This window comes from Oncorhynchus clarkii, chromosome 1, assembly GCF_045791955.1.
Source record: "Oncorhynchus clarkii lewisi isolate Uvic-CL-2024 chromosome 1, UVic_Ocla_1.0, whole genome shotgun sequence".
Lineage (NCBI taxonomy): Eukaryota > Metazoa > Chordata > Actinopteri > Salmoniformes > Salmonidae > Oncorhynchus > Oncorhynchus clarkii.
The window spans coordinates 49,307,923-49,327,327 of record NC_092147.1 but is presented as its reverse complement, the minus strand read 5'-3'; the positions used below and the strand labels follow the sequence as shown (position 1 = coordinate 49,327,327).

The following is a 19,405-nucleotide window of genomic DNA, read 5'->3' as shown; positions in this document are numbered from 1 at the left end:
TGCATAGGGTCATAGAATGAAAAAACAAAAGTCGCACACTCATCTCTCCTTGCTTGTGGATTTATTACCAACATTTCCAATAGCCTTCATCAGGGTGTGGCAAATAGGTTCTCATCACATCTGTAAATACCTGCGAAGGCCCAGCCACAGTGGGGGGGTGAGGGAGGGCAGGTCGCTGCGCCGCAGCAGATCCTCCACCGCTCTATGTTCATCCTTGCTGCGGACATAGAGCAGGTCCCCATAGTAATCCCTACAGTAGAACAGAGCGTCGGACCAACACAGCTTCTTCGTCACCACTGTCACCTTCCTCCCCCTTAAGAGGACACTGTAGGAAGGAAGTGGAGGAGGGGTGGTGGGCAGGAGAGCGGGTGTGGGAGAAGATGGAGGAGTTGAAGCACTAGTTGAAGAAGAAGGAAGATGAGTGGATATTGGGGAAGAAGAGGAGAAAAGATAGGAGGATTTTGGAAGGTTGAGTGGAGGACACAGAGGTGGGTGTGTCTGAAACAGAGAGAGAGTTTACAATATTTCACTCTTGACACGGGTGCACTCACTGACACAGCATGCAGGGAATCTTACCACAATACCAAAAATGTTTCCTTTACTTTATTAAATGTATTTGACAGGGCCAATGCATATCTCTGTAAATGTGCCAGATGTAGTCGAAAAGTTAATTTCCTATCTAAAAAAAAGATTGAAACGGTCTATATGAAATACAGGAAGAGTTCAACTGTCTGATGAAGATGAACAGTGAAGACAGTCATTGGCTATTACCTGCAGGAGTTGCATGTACCTCCACCTCACATAGCATGAGTAGGTTGTCCTTTCCAGGAATGACCACAATGATGGAGTGACCCTCCATCTAATTACACTGGACATTTTCGGTCTTGCCTGGTCGGATTTGGGAGATGACAACACATCTGGGAAAGTTTGCCATGAAGTGCCGCTACAGGACCTTGGTTATTGTCCTTGTCAATGGCATGAGCAAGGTTCACCCTGACAATCGTACAGAGAGGACTGAGAGGCCACTCTTCTCAACGCCACGTTCTCTAGAAAATATCAAATCAAAACGTTTGGTAGATTCGCCAAAAAGGAGTGGGTCTTTGGAAAATGTAAGGCACTCAGTTATTTGAATGCCTGCATAACCGAGGGGGTGTTTTGATGTTGGCTCATCATCAACTAAATTTGAAAAATTCCAGCGATTGCTATGTCTTTAGGCCAACTGTTTTACAGAGGAAAGCAGAAATGATATTACGTGTCTTGGCACTGTGAATGAGGAGAAGGAAGGTGACACCTATAATAAATAACAATTATATTTAAGGATCATTTAGGATAATTATAGAATGGTTCATTAATGGTTATTAATAATACAATTATATTATAGTACATTACACAATTACACAATTTTGAATTTATTTGTTGTGCTTTAACCAACTTTACATGTCAAATACATTAAATAAAAATAGTATTCTGTGGCATCAAGATGTTACTTATCAGGAATATCTACTACTTCTCTTTCTATTCAGGGCACCCAGCTCTTACTCTCTTTGGCCCCAATGTGTCTGTCGTGTTATACCTTATGGATATAATGTTTCCACTTTTGCATGTATTTGTCTTGATTTCTTTACACATAATGACCTCACCAATGGAGGTTATTGTATTAGTTCAGAGAAATAAATCAAAGACAAATACATTTTGCATGTGGTCAGAACAACAGGAATAAAATGCTGTATCGATAACACCCCCCCACCCCCCGTCACAAACACACTCCTCTGTTCTGCGAATAGTTGTCAGGTATGGAAAATAGATTCTTAACTCAGTGACTCACCTGTATAAATAAAGCATATCATACAAAAAAGTAAACAAATATATACAGTACCAGTCAAACGCTTGGACAAATTTACTCATTCAAGGGTTTTTCTTTATTTTTTACTATTTGCTACATTGTAGAAGAATAGTGAAGACATCAAAACCATTAAATAACACGTATGTAATCATGTAGTAACCAAAAAAGTGTTAAATAAATCCAAATATATTTTAGATTTGAGATTCTTCAAAGTAGTCACTCTTTGCCTTGATAACATCTTTGCACACTCTTGGCATTCTTTCAACCAGCTTCTTGAGGTGTGCCTTCTTAAAAGTTAATGTGTGGAATTTCTTTCCTTCTTAATGCATTTGAGCCAATCAGTTCTGTTGTGACAAGATATAGTAGGGGTGGTATACAGATGATAGCCCTATTTGGTAAAAGACCAAGTCCATATTGTGGCAAAAACAGCTCAAATAATCAAAGAAAAACGACAGTCCATCATTACTATAAGACATGAAGGTCAGTCAATGCGGGAAATTCCAAGAACTTTGAAAGTTTCTTCAAGTGCAGTTGAAAAAAATATCAAGCACTATGATGAAACTGGCTCTCATGAGGACCGCCACAGGAGTTACCTCTGCTGCAGAGGATAAGTTCATTAGTGTTAACTGCACCTCAGAAATTGCAGCCCAAATAAATGCTTCACAGATTTAAAGTAACAGAAGCATCTGCTAAACACGTGTATGTGACCAATAAAATGTTATTGATTTGATTTGATCTCAATATCAACTGTTCAGAGGAGACTGAGTGAATCTTCATGGTCGAATTGCTGCAAAGAAACCACTACTAAAGGACGCCAATAAGAAGAAGAGACTTGCTTGGCCCAAGAAACACGAGCAATGGACATTAGACTGGTAGAAATCTGTCCCTTGGTATGATGAGTACATATTTGAGATTTTTTGTTCCAACCGCTGGGTCTTTGTGAGACGCAGAGTAGGTGAACGGATGATCTCTGCATGTTCGGTTCCAACACTGTCAGTGATTTATTTAGAATCCAAGGCACACTTAACCAGCATGGCTACCACAGAATTCTGCAGCGACCATCTGGTTTGCGCTTAGTTGGACAATCATTTGTTTTTCAACAGGACAATGACCAAAAACACACCTCTAGGCTTGTAAGGACTATTTGACCAAGAAGGAGAGTGATGGAGTGCTGCATCAGATGACCTGGCCTCCACAATCACCCAACCTCAACCCAATTGAGATGGTTTTGAATGAGTTGGACTGCAAAGTGAAGGAAAAGCAGCAAACAAGTGCTCAGCATATCTGGGAACTCCTTCAAGACGGTTTGAAAAGCATTCAAGGTGACTGACTACCTCATGAAGCTGGTTGAGAGAATGTCAAGAGTGTGCAAAGCTACTTTGAAGAGTGTAAAATATAAAATATGTATTTAGATTTGTTTAACACTTTTTTGGTTACTACATGATTCCATATGTGTTATTTAATAGTTTTGATGTATTCACTATTATTCTATAATATAGAAAATAGCAAAAATCAAGAAAAACCCTTGAATGAGTAGGTGTGTCCAAACTTTTGACTGGTACTGTACATATATTACATTTTATAAGGCAATCGATCTCTCTTCAGGGCATCCAACTACCTCCCTTGGCTCCAGTGTGTCTGAAAACCCTGAACTTGATGAGTACAGTATGCTGTTTCCACTAATTCATCCATTCATTTGGTTCTGTTGTTCTGACAACATGCAACATTTATTATATTCCATGTCTTTAAAAATTATACAATGAGGAAAGATCAGAAGATGAAAGCAAGGTAAGCCATTGTCCTGTCATGGAAATCATTGTCCTCTCCATGTTTTCATTGATACATACGCCAATATGCAAGTACACAAACTAAAATTTGATGTTACAAGTTTACAGCATATTGTTACTGTGTATACCATAGGAATATATTCTAGTCTATGCTGTATAAATAAATCAGTGGAATCCTCAACTTTATGTACTGTAATACTTTCTACATTTAAATTAATTTGTCACAGAATTCTACAAGAACTCAGAATGTCATCATCCTTGGAAATAGCATAATCACTAGAATATTACTTCCTGCACACCACTGGAAATGAGTTCAACCTAAAGTGTGATGGTGCAAGGTATCTGACTGTTATTCAGTGTGTAAATGTTTTTATTGTATCTATCCCTAGTCAAATACATTAAAGGGATACTATTTTGGTAATGAAGCCCTTTATCTACTTCCCCAGAGTCAGATGAATTTGTGGATACTGTACCATTTTAGGTTCAGTTTGAAAGAAGTTGCTAACTAGAGTTAGCGTAAATGCTAACTAGCGTTAGCGCAATGTCTGGAGGTCTATGGTAACTGCTAGCATGCATTTCCAAAGTCATGAAGTATCCCTTTAACACGAATAGAATAAATAGTGTAGGCCAACCAGGTCAAACAATAATCCAAATTGTGAAGACAAGGCAGTATGTCCTGTGTCAGGTATAGCCCCAGAAAGAGGGCATCACGTGACAAAGATTAAGGCTGGAGCAAGCCAGGGCAAGCAACAGGAGGCAGGCAGAGAAAAGGAAGGAAGGGGCAGGGGAGGAGGACTGGAGACAGTAGAGCATCAAGCTGACCTAAGGGCAGGTAGGGACAGTAAGGGGAAACACTGGCGATGAAATAGACAGAAGAGAGTTGAGACCATGCTCATGCTGACTCTATAACTTTACAATTTCAGGGCTCACACATGTTTTCATTCCATATGCCATGTGCAGATATGGCTTTTGCCATATTGGCAATACAATATGTATTGTTGAGGTCTAAAAGTCAATATATTTTGATTGACACTTACCTAGGGGGACTGCTTAATTTAAGGTTTGGGCATAATGTTAGCAGTGTGGTTAAGGTTAGGGTTAAGGTTAGGGTTCAGATTTGAACGAAGAGAATTGTAGAAAAAGGCGGGGTTTAGCCGTTTGTGGCTGTGGTACGTTACTCTAGTTATGACCCTCCCTCTGGTTCCCCGCCCTTGGAGGCGTTTTCAAAGCTTGGACTGGAGAAAGTAATGATCGAATATCGGCTCCATCAAAATAGCTAACACCATTTTGCCTAACAGAAAGACCACAGGTAATTTTTAAAAAGCCACTATTCATTGCTTCTTAGCTAGCTAATGAAATGAGAGTTCGCGATTAGATGTTCACTCAGACAGACCTCATTCATTTCGCTTACTGCTGCGTTGTCTGGGCCTGGCTGTGGTGGAGATGAAATAGCTGTTTTTTTTAAATGTCAGGTAACGTTAGACAAGTCTTATTTTGTACACATGCCAGCTTAATGCAATGTCGTAACTTCTATATTTGCTCCACGTTACACCGGTTGGTGAGAAAGCATCGTTCTAAATAGTTAACGTGGTTGTTGGGTTTTGGTGGTGTTGACAGGTCCAGCAAGCAGTTACTAGCTAACGTTACGGTTACTAGCCACGTTAGCTTGACGCTGTCTGCTGCCGCTTGCAACGGCATCAGTTTTAGCTTAACATAGCAAGCTGACTGCGTTGACGTTTAAGACGTGTGCCACACATTTGTATCGTTATTTGATTCCAACCAAATCTAGTTTCATAACAAACAGTTTTTTTTTCTCTCGAAATATGAGCGGGGCTCTGCCAGCAGTGTTCATCATGTTACTGTAACTAGCAACCTAACGTTAGGTTGTAATGTAGCTCGCTAGTTAATTCTGCCCAGCCAAGATACTGAACTCGTCCCAGCCAGTCACACATACGTTTGAAGTTGTATTTGGTCGTATGTACAGGATACAACGAAATTCGTACTTGCATGCTCCCTTTCGACAATGCAACAACAATCAAATATAAAACAATATAACAATAGGAACAAGTGAATGGAAGTAGAATATACATTTTAGTATAATACAGGAAGGCACCATTTGTAGTACAATATTTAAGCTAACGCTAGACGAAAGGGGGGAATTGGGCCAAGTATTTACATTGTGTGGGTGTGTGCTAAGGTGTGGTGCAGGTGGTCAGTCCAGCAGCTTGATGGCTTGTAGATATAAACTGTCTCTGAGCCTGTTGGTATCAGACCTCATGCTCAGATGCGTCTGCCAGACGGTAAGGGAGTGAACTAGGGTGTGGGGTCCTTTTGATTATGCTGCAGGACTTCCTCAGGCACCGTTTCAAGTAGCTGTTCTGGATGGGTGGGAACACAGCCCCCAGTAATGTACTTGATGTAGCTTGCCAGAGTCTGTTGCCATGCTTTTTGGCAAATCTTTACATATCGCTCAGCTATTTGCAAGTAGTTAATTTGCCTAGCTAGATAGATGGATAGCTAACATGTTGAGGAATACCGTTACACATGACATGATAGTGGTACCCGTAAATGTCATTTCTGAAAGCCGTTTACCCCAACGTGCATTGGTCAATATGAAATCTGACCGGCATTAGGAGGGAATGACATGCTTGTCCGTTCAAATAGAGCTGTAGCACCTAGTACGGACGTTTTTAACTACTTAACTAGCTGGCTATATTGTAACGGCAAGTTTTGTCTTCAGTTCTCCACCCACAGTGCATTCGACAAGCGAATTGTTTAACTGAATTATGTAGGCACTCTCCACACATGAGTGTTATTGGTGCAGGCCAGAGCATCTCACACTGATGCTTTTGTGAGTGCCATGTTGTTTTCTAAATTCACTATTGGAATGATCTTCTCAATATTTTGATGCATGCATAGTAGGTTATGTGTATTGGATGAAAGGAAGTGAAATACACATTTAATTTAATCAGAAATGTACAGTGCCTTCATAAAGTATTCACACCCCTTGACTTTTTCCCCATTTTGTTCTTACAGCCTGAACTTAAAATTGAGATTTTGTCACTGGTCTACACACAATAGACCATATGTTTTTTGACATTTTTACAAATGAAAAGCTGAAATGTCTTAAGTATTCAACCCCTTTGTTATGGTAAGCCTAAATAAGTTCAGGAGCAAAAATGTGCACGTACTCACTCAGTGTGCAGTAATATTTGAATTCAGGCTTTTAACAACAAAATGTGTAATAAGTCAAGGGGTATGACTACTTCCTGAAGGCATTGTATGTTATGACTGTACTATTGACATACCAGCACTCATTCCAACTGGATGTTCTGGGAATGGATAGAAAACTGGTGACTCCCACTTTGTTTTGATATTGTTGTTACAGTTGAATTTGTAAGGTGAAAACAGAGGTCATCATGGGTGATGACAGTGAGTGGATGAAGTTGCCCATCGACCAGAAGTGTGAACACAAGGTGATTACCCCTTACACACACACACACTGAAGACAAACCTGACTTTCCACAGTGTTGAATCCTTGCTGGATGTGTTTCAGCAGCTGTGGTTTTGTTTCAGAAAATGTTATCCAATAGCACACCCTGCACACCCTGCCAGTGTTTTCCATTAGTGCCAGCCGTCGGCTAATCAGCCGGTTACGGACTCCTTTTCAGCCGGTTACCTTTTCCACTTCCTATTAACAAGGCTACTTTTCATTTAAAAGTTTAAATTGGCTAGTCCCTCGAGCCCTCTCCCGCTAGAATGAATGACATGCAGTTTCTAGCAATCTATTGATAGGATAGGCGCCTATTATACACAAAGCGAGCGACGACGGAAGCGCCGTCTGTCCCATCCCCGGTATAATTTGTGTGCGCTGTGGTTGGTTGCAGTTGAATTTCTTTACATGGAGGAGGGAGAGAGCATGATGCTCGTGGGTTTGTACAGCCCATGTCATGTAAGTTGTAACAATGAGTCGAAATCCACTTGGCCTAATTATTATTTCCTGCGACAATGCATTTTCTTTCGCGTCTTTCACATAGCCAGCGACGCAGAGTCATTCACTGTGCTTTATTGGACAACTGAAAAGCAAGTGTTGACTTGTTATAAAAGGTGTCGAACCGACTGAATAAAGTCGATGTCCTATATCCCTTTGCCATTCATAAATCATGCAGCGTGGTTATGTACATGGTATCGCATTGGGACAAGTAAACCAAAGGTTTTCCTTTCCTAGGATGTCCGGGCTTGCCAGACAGTGACTCCAAAGTGAGTGACTCTGGTCTCATCAGTCAGTGTAGCCTATCGCATAGGTGAGAGAGCCATTCATTTGGCTCCCTAATTTGCATGGGGACGGGTAGGCCAAGGTTTTTTGATGATTATCTGCAGATAAATAATATAAGCATTCGATGAAGAATCATCACTGCAGGAACAATAGGTTGTGGAGAGCCTCATTCTGGTCCAAATATGATCATTAGGTCCCTTACGGAATCTGGGCATTAAAACGGAATTCAACAATGTAACGAATGTATTGACGTTTTTAGCAAAAATATTTTTTGTGCGTATGAAACCTGTTGAGTTTTTTATTTTGTGTTGAGTATAATACTTAAGACTGACGTAAGCCTTTGATGTTTTCCATTGAACCCTTTCCATTTATTTTTCAAGATAATGTGGGCTATTTACTTAATTTTTCTATTCTAATAAAATATATCATTTGAAAAAGAAACGTGGCAATGCATATTTTGCAGTAAAACTAAATAAGACTAATCTCGAATACAGGTTAAATATGAAATGTTTCATATTCTTATACTTAGAAAATAGCCCTTATCATATAGACCTAGACAAAATCCAGAACTATTACCAATGCACTGAATTCATACATTTTCAGTCATTTAAATTGTCATGTCTTTCTACGCAATACATTTTTCCGATCTGGGAGGTAAACTCGATAAAGTAGCCAATTCAATCATTTTGCACTACTGGCCCGGGGGTCCCTGGCTGGCAAATGTTTCTCTTTGGTGGTTACTCTGTGTACTTGTGAAAAACACTGTTAAGCTCATTTAAGGAGCAGCTTTTCTTGAACACCGTTTCCCCCACAAAAACGGCTCATTTGGACTACGTTTCCCACAGCAAAGAGCTAGACTGAAGACTGCTCAATGGATTTTCCAAAAGGATAGCCTAACATGCAGTGAAGCTTATGATTTTAAAGTTTCTGATCCCTGTCTTCAGTCTCTCTCAAATTATTTACACTCACTGACTGCTTCAATCACAATGGAGGATATGCTAGGCCAAACAACTGCCCTCTGTATGTAACATCAATAGATGGCCCATTATACATTTGTTTCTTACTCTGGCTGTACAACTAGAATCTGGGTCACATCAAATCCCTTAGTTATGAACTAAAATGTACCTTGACTCCCTCTCATCACAAGGCTCACTATTCTCCTGCTTCATCCCAACCAAGGTATGGAAAGCCAGACTAAATGGCTATGAAGAAGCACTGAAGCTCTTCAAGAGGATAGAGGACGAGAAGAGCCCAGAATGGGGCAAATACCTGGGCCTGCTTAAGAAGTTTGTGACCGACTCAAACGCAGTGGCCCAGCTTAAGGGCCTTGAGGCAGCACTTGCCTACATCGAGAATGCTCATGTGGCTGGCAAGTAAGTATTAGACCTAGATTTCATCTGACGACACAAACTGAACTTTGTAAATACAAGAAGATGTAATAGTAACTCATTGCTTAGATCTTTAGGCTAGATGAAAATAAGTAATGAAAAGGCCTAACTCATAGCCTTGGCTAACAGGTTAGGTGAATGCATACAATTATAATACAAGAGACTCATTGTAATTAGATGGATTAATACATCTACATCTCCCAATGAAAGCTTTGTCTGTTTTAAGTGCTGCTCTCTGTGTGAAACTGGGCTAGTTGTGGAAGCTCCAGTGAGCTGCAACGCCGTCAGGATACATTTTAAGCCTGCCTGATATTTATTTATGGAGAGAGCCAGTCTGACATCAGAGCTGTATATTGTGTGCAGCCTATCAAGCAATGATTACACTATTGAATGACTAGTAGGGACTTTGAGTCTATCTCAGAGTTGACACTTCAAGATTCCACCTGTCTACTATGTGGTGATTAGTGTAGGTTGATATTTACACGTTGTACAAGATATATCAAAACCTATATTTGTGTGAACATGCTGGAATTAGACTGCCCGGTAGTGAATGAGAGAAGACGGCCGCGAGCATCAACGGCGTTATGCGTTTCAAGTTGGAAAGCAAGTCTATTTTCCTCGTGTCTATACGAAGCCATGCTGGTAAAGTGAGCGGATAAAAAGCTAGAAAATAGACTGTTTGCATTGTCATGTCTGTAGTTGTGACATGTATAGTTAAAACGCATCTATTTAGTGTTTGTGTAGCTGCCAGTGCCAATAATACATATTTGAAAACAATAACTTTATGCCTGCCTTTGTTGATTTCGAGCACAGGCATATAGCCTACGTCTGGGGAACTCCGTTCAAGAGAGAATACTATTATGTGGAAAGAACGAGACTAGCGAAATTCTTTATAAACGGCTAGGTTGAATTAGCTATAACTCTCTTCACGTTTGTGAGCTAACATAACAGAAGGCAGGTACAATGGCTCCCGTAGGACATATAAGGTGAGTCAAAAGGAACACGCAACAATAATTCGTAAGGGCTACGTAGCAAACATATCATTCAACTGTTTATTATGGACTCTTAATGACAATTAAGTTGGTATACGCTACGCAGTGTCTGTGAATTGATAATCTACTCTCGCACGGAAAGTTTGACGGTGTCTTTCTGTGTGGTTTCGGCTTAAGTGTTTTGCATGTGTTCCAGAACATCAGGAGAGGTGGTGTCGGGAGTGGTCAGTAAAGTGTTCAACCAGCCTAAAGCTCGTGCCAAAGAGCTGGGCTCAGACATCTGCCTCATGTACATGGAGATTGAGAGGGCTGAGGTGGTTCAGGACGAGCTCATCAAAGGCCTCGATAACAAAAACCCCAAGATTGTTGTCACCTGTATTGAAACTTTAAGGAAAGCACTTAGGTGAGTTTTCCTAAAGATTTCTCCAACCAATTAATTCAGCCACTTTTGTTTTTACCATAGCTATTATGTCATTACATAGGGCTAAATCCTGAAATGTAGCACTTTTTTTTCTTCATTTCCAGTGAGTTTGGCTCCAAAATTATTACTCTGAAGCCAGTGGTGAAAGTTTTGCCCAAACAGTTTGAGTCGCGAGAAAAGGCAGTTCGAGATGAGGCCAAACTACTAGCAGTAGAGATCTATAAATGGATCCGGGATGCTCTTCGACCTCCTCTCCAGGGCATCAACTCTGTTCAGGTGAGATGAGGCTTCTGAAAACGTCGATACAGAGGCTCTTTCTCAGTTCATCTTTCCTCGATTTCTTACATCCTTCTCAAAACACATAGGATAAGTAGGTCTGAGGGGAGGGACTTTGGACCTTCTTCAATAATAGGATTGATGCATGGAATCTTCAAAATACCAATTGAGATGCAGCCAGAGTTTGCTTTTGCTCAAATGCAACATGGGTCTCCGTAAATGCCGGAACAACTGATGAATGGGATGTCTAACAGCGGTCTTTCCTCTTCTTTCTTTCACAGTTGAAGGAACTGGAGGAAGAGTGGGTGAAGCTGCCGACTGCAGCCCCCAAACAGAGTCGCTTCCTCCGCTCACAGCAGGCCCTCAAGGCCAAGTTTGAACAGCAGCAGGCAGCTGGAGGAGACGAGGCAGATGGTATACTTTATCGGATTTAGCCTATAGTTTTGAAGTTCACATTTTAAGGCACTTTACCTCTTTTTTACCCCCTAGCCTGGATGCCAGTCTTTGCGCTGTCTTATGGAACTCCTTAAGGAGTTGTTGACAAGATAGCACCAACAGATCTGTGACTAGGCTTATCCTCAGCAGTTTAATTCCATTTGAAGATCAATTGTTTCACGTCAATGGCTTTTTTTTGAGAGAATTTGCGCAACGCTTTGTCTTTGTGGAAGATGTATGTAAATGTTCCATGTGATCTTGTTGATGGAAACTGGTCTTGTGAAAAACCTTTGCTGAAGCGTCGTCATCACAAAGTCTCAAGCATACAGTACCAGTCAAAAGTATGGACACAAGGTTTTTTCATTATTTTATTATTTTCTACATTCTAGAATAATGGTGAAGTCATCAAAACTATGAAATAACACACATGGAATCATGTAGTAACCAAAAAAGTGTTAAGTGTTACCTTGTCGCAACACAAGGGATTAGCTCAAACGCATTAGGAGGGAAAGAAAAGGGAAATTCCACAAATGAACTTTTAAGAAGGCACACCTGTTAGTTGAAATGCATTCCAGGTCATGAAGCTGGTTATGTTATTTCATAGTTTTGATGTCTTCACTAATATTCTACAATGTAGAAAATAGTAAAAAATAAAGAAAAACCCTTGAATGAGTAGGTGTGTCCAAACGTTTTCTATAATCATGTTGATGATGAGATGTGTAGGCTGGCCTACATTATCAAATTGAAGGTCTAACACTGTAAACTCTCTCTTTCAGGAGATAAGGACGATGAACCTGCACCTCAGGTAGATCCTTACGAGCTGCTGGAAGCAGTGGAGATCCTCTCGAAACTACCTAAAGACTTCTACGACAAAATTGTACGTTTGGGCACCACTGTTTAAGGGACATGACCCTTAAACTAAAAAGTCCTTAAGTGGATCTATTGAATTAATATATTGCTAAACATGTGTAGTAATATTTTTTGAAAGCAAAAGTTAAGCTATTATGTGTTTCTTGTATTGTGTGGAATCCATGTCATGAGACACAAACCATCTATCATCATATCTGTCCTTAGGAGGCCAAAAAATGGCAGGAGAGGAAAGAGGCCCTGGAAGCAGTGGAGACCTTGGCTAAAAACCCTAAATTGGAGAATGGGGACTTTGGTGACTTAGTCAGAGCACTAAGAAAGGTACTGTAACATTTATGCTTCACGGGAACACCACTAATGGGGATACCGGGTAATGGAATGTGTCTCCAGGAAGTAGGACAATGATAAACGTCCTGAAAAGAGCGATTTCTTGTTTCCCAGGTTATTGGTAAAGATGCAAATGTTATGTTGGTGACCCTAGCTGCCAAATGTGTGGCTGGACTAGCAGCTGGGCTTCGGAAGAAGTTTGGAACGTACGCAGGACATGTAAGTTACCTTCAAGGCAGTGGTATAGAATTGTGTTCACAACAGTTATGCTAAGCCAAGAGCAGTGAATGTGGGAGCTGATGCATGAACAAGCTGAGTGGGTTAACAGTAGGGAGCAGTGGCAACATGTCCTTGTACATCCTGATTTACTGTGCCAGAAACACTGTGCTTATATTATGCTCTGTGTTTCAAGGTGGTGCCAACAATTTTAGAAAAGTTTAAAGAGAAGAAACCCCAAGTGGTCCAGGCCTTGCAAGAGGCTATTGATGCAATCTTCCTTACTGTGAGTGAACTGTACTATGTGGATTCACTTGTAATAGTTTGGGCTTTGTTGCTATGTGATTCATATCAAGCTGATTTTGTGAGATCTGGAATGTCGGTACTGTTTTGAGATTTTCTTTTCCGTTTGACTTGGTCAAGGGACTGCCTATATTTTCTGGGCCTTACATAATATTTTCCATGTCTTCTTATTGTTTTGCAGACAAATCTCCAGAATATCAGTGAGGATGTGTTGGGTGTGATGGACAACAAGAACCCTTCCATCAAACAGCAGGCCTCTCTGTTCCTGGCCAGAAGCTTCCGCCACTGCACCCAAGCCACGTTGCCAAAGAGCATGCTCAAAGCTTTCTGTCCTGCATTTCTCAAGGTTCCCGAAAACATTTCATATTCATAAATGGGCAACAGGCTGGTTTCCCAGACACAGATTAAGCCTAGTTCTGGACTAAAAAGCATGCTTAGTTGAGAATCTGGATTGAAAGTACTTTTTAGTCCAGGACTAGGCTTAATCTGTGCCTGGGGAAAACGTCCCTCTGTGTTCACAAGTGATAATGTTTTGTCCGCCATTTTGTGAATGCGTGTGGAATTATACTCCTACTACCCCATCTCTTGATTAACCCTCTCAGCAAGTGAATGATTCGGCCCCAGAGGTGAGAGACGCTGCGTATGAAGCTTTGGGGACAGCCATGAAGGTGGTGGGGGAGAAGGCTGTCAACCCATTCCTGGCTGATCTGGACAAACTCAAGCTTGACAAGGTGAGGATTGCTATCAGTATATCTTATCATTAATATCAGTGTGTTAGTCTATCGTCAATATACAGCATGACCTTATCGTTGGTATCAGTCGATCTTGTGTGCCATGTTATATTGTGTATCCTGTGTAAAACTAGTTTACCCCTTGAAACTAAAGGTGAACTAATGCCAATGTAGATGAGTTCTTTATCGGATACAGGGTTTTATTATTATGAGTAAATGAGATTGTATCCTTTAAAGTTGACCCATTTGGAAGAGTAGACAACAAATGAAATGAAATGACCATCCATCTCTAAATGAACAGATTAAAGAAAGTGCCGATAAAGTGGAGCTGCCTGGAAAGAAAGGTGGAGGTGGTGGTGTTGGGGCAGAGAAGAAGGCACCTGCTGCAAAGGCAGCACCGCCTGCTGTGGCTCCAGCTAGATCCTCTGGACCGCCCAAGAAGGCCCCAGCAGCTAAGGTTTGATTGATTTAATTGATTTGGCAGTTAAAATGCATATTAAAGCCACTTCCGCCTGAGACGAGGTGAAGCCCAGGCTGTCAGTCTTATTCACCAGGCTCGCTGCACTGTCCCCGATGACAAACTGTAATCATTGTAGGCGTATGTAAAGAAACTACTAAAAATGAGTATTTGTGTTTGTTATTTTGCAGTTGGGTGGACCTCCTAAGAAAGGGAAACCTGCCTCCGCTCCGAGTGCGAAAGGAAAGAAATGTCCTGAAACGAAGGAATTTGTAGAGACCGAGATATCAGTGAGTCGACTGTTTAAGAGGACTGCTATGTGCAGCGTTTTAACCGTAGGAATACTCATGCTTTATGGGTCTGATTTGAATGAGCGAAACAGTTTTTCGTGCAGTGAACTCATTCATCTCCCTTCTGTTTGTGTCCACTAGATTGAGGTGTGTGAGGAGAGGTCCGCCACAGTGCTCCCTGCCTCCTGCATGCAGCTGCTGGACTCTGCTAACTGGAAGGAGAGACTGGCCAGCATGGAGGAGTTTCAGAAGGTGACTAGTTTTGACTGTATAATCTGACTTCTTTAGTATTGTCTTACTCGTATGTCATTAAATGGAACCCGTTTGTGTTCTATTTAATTCTGTGGTCTTGCTCGTATTGCGAACCTTGTAAATAGATTCATTAGTGGAGTTAGGTACTTTTATGTTAAATTCTTGTCATGTGATTGTCATCAGGCTGTGGAGCAGATGGACAAGAGTGAGATGCCTTGCCAGGCTCTGGTTAGGATGCTTGCCAAGAAACCAGGCTGGAAAGAGACCAACTTCCAGGTACATCATACCAAAGTTTTAAAACACTTACCGCAACAACAAGAGCTAAAATGGATGCATAGATATAAATGTTGATTAATCACCTGAGGTTTTTTTTTTTTACGGCTTAGACCTTTGCATTGGACCTTATATTTGTCCAGCGCCTCAGCGTCATTATTGTGGATTATGTAAAATAAAAAACTATTTTCACTAGATGGATCCACCTTGCTCTGTCGTCACAACTGACTTTTGGTTCTTGGGTTTGGTCATGGTTCAGGTGATGCAGATGAAGCTTCACATTGTGGGTCTGATAGCCCAGAAGGGATCATTCTCCAAGACGTCAGCCTTCGTGGTGTTGGACGGCCTGGTGGATAAAATAGGAGATGTGAAGTGTGGCGGCAAAGCCAAGGAGGGCCTGACTGCTACTGCTGAAGCCTGCTCCCTACCCTGGACGGCTGAACAGGTCTGTTGTTGTCTTTCTGACTACATTTCTAATTGACACTGTGGTTCTGCTATTCCATTTTTTTCCTCCCGTGTCTTTGAATAAATAAAAAAAAAAGAACACAGGTAAGAAATATCAGTTGTTCACGAGCGTTCTTCATCCCTCAGGTGGTTTCCATGGTTTTTGCACAGAAGAATCCTAAAAATCAAGCTGAAACCCTCAACTGGTTGGCTAATGCCATGAAGGAATTTGGATTTGCTGGGTAAGTGTCTTACTTCCCATTTATTGTCGGTGTATTCATTCACCAATGACCATATCAAAGCATTCTGTGTCCTATGATAAGATGTTCTAATTCACGCAACCATTGTGGTAACACAAGTCTGCCAGTATAATGCTTTATAACTGGTTCTAAATATGTATGATAATGTGCATGTTTATCCCCTGCAGCATCAATGTGAAGGGTTTCATTAACAACGTCAAGACGGCGTTGGGAGCGACCAACCCTGCGGTGCGGACCGCAGCCATCACCCTCCTAGGAGTCATGTACCTGTACATGGGAGCTCCTCTGCGCATGTTCTTCGAGGATGAGAAACCTGCCCTGCTGAAACAGATAGACGATGAGTTTGAAAAGGTAAGAAAAACATGGGTGAGGAATAGGTTGATTTTGAAGAACCTGGCAATATGGCCGTATCTAATATGTGTAGTATGTATACAATTGTGTATTTGTATTTTCTAATGAATGGCCTCTCTGGCTCTCTTTTGAAATCGCTAGCTACAGGTTGATTTCATCTGCTATCTGTTCGCTCTACATAAGATTGTCAAGAAGGCATATAGGAAATGTATATATTGTATGTACATGTATATATTTTCAATGGGGCTGATGAGATTGCTGCTTCAGATGCAAGGCCAGTCTCCTCCAACTGCGTTCAGAGGAGCCAGGAAAGGAGGAGCGGAGGAGGATGGAGAGGAGGCAGACGAGCAGGAGGAGGATGGGGGAGGAGCACCTGACGTCATGGATCTGCTACCTAGAACCGACATCAGGTTTGACTTTACGCTCATACCCTTTTTCACACTACCTTGTCTCTGCTGTTCCGTATTTTCAGCAACTATGATGGATGCGTAATCAGGCCAGCTCATTACTGCTTAGATCGGTTTGGCTCTGTTCAGCTCAGTAGTGTGAAGAACTCAGTGCTACTTTGACTATTTAGATGAGGTTTTTTCCGCTCTATGTTTTTAATGGTTTAGTCATTCCACCTCATTAATCCACTCCATTCTTCCGTCTCCTGTGCAGTGATAAGATCACGCAAGACATGGTGGATAAGGTAGGTGACAAGAATTGGAAGATTCGTAAGGAGGGTCTGGACGAGGTGGCAGCGGTCATCTCTGAGGCCAAGTTTATCCAGCCCAGCATCGGAGAGCTACCCATGGCACTGAAGGGACGCCTCAACGACTCCAACAAGATCCTGGTAAGAAGTGTGCTGGGAGCTACCGGTCAGCTTTTTTTTTTCAGTTTCAAATTCAATATAAAGCTTGATGAAGAAGTGGATTGTTTTAAAGGCAGTTATTTTACGACAAAGTCTTCAAACATTTTGCCAGGCACTCTTGTATGTTAAGTCTAAAGTATATTTTTTTACTTCTGTCTGATAGTAGAATGTTATATGATTATTGTAGCTTTTTCTGACCCCAAAGTATCTCTTCTCTCCCCAGGTCCAGCAAACCCTGACCATTCTTCAGCAGATCGCCGTAGCGATGGGCCCAGCTCTGAAGCAACATGTCAAGAACCTGGGCATGCCCATCATCACTGTACTGGGAGACGGCAAGGTAAAGACTATCATACTCTGACATGCATGCACAAAGGCATAGGTAGTTATTATGATTAGTGTGATAGAGAATATTATACTGTACGAATTGTACACACATGATGAGCATAACAATCTCGTACAAGTGATAGACTGAGTGACTATTTGTTGTTCTCAGTATCAGTTGTCACTCAGTATTGTATTGAGTGAATAATTGGTGTTGACTGACTCTGTATCCCCCTCTCCCCTGTAGACCAACGTGCGTGCTGCTGCCATGACAACCCTGCAGGCCTGGGTAGAACAGACCGGCATGAAGGACTGGCTGGAGGGAGAGGACCTGTCTGAAGAGCTCAAGAGAGAGAACCCCTTCCTTAGGCAGGAGGTACAAACACAGCCCATCTCTTCAAACCTCTCTTAAAGCCTGCCTCTTGTAGCTGGCAGTAATACGTAATAAGGATGTGGTTAGGTGCTGGTATTGTGTGGAATCTGAGCACAAGGTTGAAACATTGGGGGCATCTGGAATGGGATGCGTAATACCTCCCAACCATGTTTGATGGCCATGTACGTTTAGAATCTCCCCCCGGCACAGCCAGAAGAGGACTGGCCACCCCTTAGAGCCTGGTTCCTCTAGGTTTCTTCCTAGGTTCCTGCCTTTCTAGGGAGTTTTTCCCTAGCCACTGTGCTTCTGCATTGCTTGCTGTTTGGGTTTTTAGGCTGTGTCTCTGTATAAGGACTTTGTGACATCTGCTGACGTAAAAAGGGCTTTATAAATGCATTTGCTTGAGAAAGACCCCTATAACATGCCCCTCCGCCCCCCAGGTGCTGGGCTGGCTGGCAGAGAAGCTCCCCGCCATGCGTACGGTGCCCTCTGACCTGATGCTGTGTGTGCCCTACCTGTACTCCTGTCTGGAGGACCGCAACGGAGATGTGAGGAAGAAGGCCCAGGACGCCCTGCCCATCTTTATGATGCACCTGGGCTACGAGAAGATGTTAAAGGCCACTGGCAAACTCAAGGTACGCCCTGCCACGGAGGAGATGACTTGGACAGGCTAAATGTAAAGATATAAAAGATGACTGAATGACTACTTGATAGTGGAGTGAAAGAAAGTGAAATGGAGCTGGATTCCCAGGCTAGAGAACATTGTCTTACGTCCGGTTCGTGGCTACGCTGTCGTGTTAGAATGACGCAATTTTTCGGAAGCCAATGGGCTTTTATTGTTCTGTCGTGACTCTGTGTGTCCCACTCTCCCTGCAGCCCGCCTCCAAGGAGCCTGTGTCTGCCCTGCTGGAGAAGGCCCGGGCAGTGATGCCAGCCAAGCTCGCTCCACCTCCTGGCAAAGCTGGCGCAGCCAAGTCTGTCAGCGGCGGTGCCCCTGCTGCAAAGTCAGGTTGGTTTGCTTCTCAGTTACTGTCTGAATGATGGGTGATCAAATTGTACTTGTCACATGCGCCGAATACACAAATGGTCGCTCCCGTTTGATTAATTGTTCAGCAGTCTTCTAAGCCGTAAGACTGCTGAACAATGAGTCAAATGGTCACCCGGACTATTTACATTGAACCCCCCCCCTGTACCCCCGCACTTTGACTTGGTACCAGTACACTCTGTGTATATAGCCTCGTTATTGTTATTTTGTGTTACTTTTTATTACATTAGTTACTTTGGTATTTTCTTAACTCTGCATTGTTTAAGGGCTTGTAAGTAAGCATTTCACAGTAAGGTCTACTACACCTGTTGTATTCGATGCATGTGACATACGATTTGATCATACAGCACGGTAGAAGCTGATAAGGAGCCTTTTGAACGTAGATTTGGCACTCCGGTACCGCTTGCCATGCGGTAGCAGAGATAAGTCTATGACTTGGGTTACTGGAGTCTTTAACCATTTTTGGGGGGGCCTGATATCGCCTATTATATAGGTCCTGGATGGCAGGAAGCTTGGTCCCAGTGATGTACTGGACCGTGCGCACTACACTCTGTAGCGCCTTACTGTCCGATGCCGTAACAGGCGGTGATGCAACCATTCAGGATGCTCTCGATGGTGCAGCTG

General features: G+C 42.2%; 1 protein-coding gene across 3 annotated transcripts in view; it reads left to right on the top strand.

Moving 5' to 3' along the window:
* Nucleotides 1-4,837: 4,837 nt before the first annotated feature.
* LOC139408377 (cytoskeleton-associated protein 5-A-like) overlaps nucleotides 4,838-19,405 on the top strand; it is a 40,724-nt gene continuing 26,156 nt past the window's right edge. For all 3 annotated transcript variants that reach the window (XM_071152191.1, XM_071152184.1, XM_071152175.1), the window contains exons 1-25: nucleotides 4,838-4,939; nucleotides 7,019-7,106; nucleotides 9,086-9,279; nucleotides 10,483-10,689; nucleotides 10,812-10,983; nucleotides 11,265-11,397; nucleotides 12,195-12,295; nucleotides 12,493-12,606; nucleotides 12,727-12,831; nucleotides 13,025-13,114; nucleotides 13,313-13,477; nucleotides 13,734-13,862; nucleotides 14,164-14,319; nucleotides 14,511-14,609; nucleotides 14,751-14,861; nucleotides 15,045-15,137; nucleotides 15,394-15,579; nucleotides 15,726-15,820; nucleotides 16,006-16,189; nucleotides 16,457-16,599; nucleotides 16,850-17,024; nucleotides 17,266-17,379; nucleotides 17,611-17,739; nucleotides 18,177-18,371; nucleotides 18,613-18,745. In XM_071152191.1, the coding sequence (XP_071008292.1) occupies nucleotides 7,050-7,106; nucleotides 9,086-9,279; nucleotides 10,483-10,689; nucleotides 10,812-10,983; nucleotides 11,265-11,397; nucleotides 12,195-12,295; nucleotides 12,493-12,606; nucleotides 12,727-12,831; nucleotides 13,025-13,114; nucleotides 13,313-13,477; nucleotides 13,734-13,862; nucleotides 14,164-14,319; nucleotides 14,511-14,609; nucleotides 14,751-14,861; nucleotides 15,045-15,137; nucleotides 15,394-15,579; nucleotides 15,726-15,820; nucleotides 16,006-16,189; nucleotides 16,457-16,599; nucleotides 16,850-17,024; nucleotides 17,266-17,379; nucleotides 17,611-17,739; nucleotides 18,177-18,371; nucleotides 18,613-18,745 (3,280 nt within the window). In that variant the 5' untranslated portion in view covers nucleotides 4,838-4,939; nucleotides 7,019-7,049. The remainder of the gene's footprint in view (nucleotides 4,940-7,018; nucleotides 7,107-9,085; nucleotides 9,280-10,482; nucleotides 10,690-10,811; nucleotides 10,984-11,264; nucleotides 11,398-12,194; nucleotides 12,296-12,492; nucleotides 12,607-12,726; nucleotides 12,832-13,024; nucleotides 13,115-13,312; nucleotides 13,478-13,733; nucleotides 13,863-14,163; nucleotides 14,320-14,510; nucleotides 14,610-14,750; nucleotides 14,862-15,044; nucleotides 15,138-15,393; nucleotides 15,580-15,725; nucleotides 15,821-16,005; nucleotides 16,190-16,456; nucleotides 16,600-16,849; nucleotides 17,025-17,265; nucleotides 17,380-17,610; nucleotides 17,740-18,176; nucleotides 18,372-18,612; nucleotides 18,746-19,405) is intronic.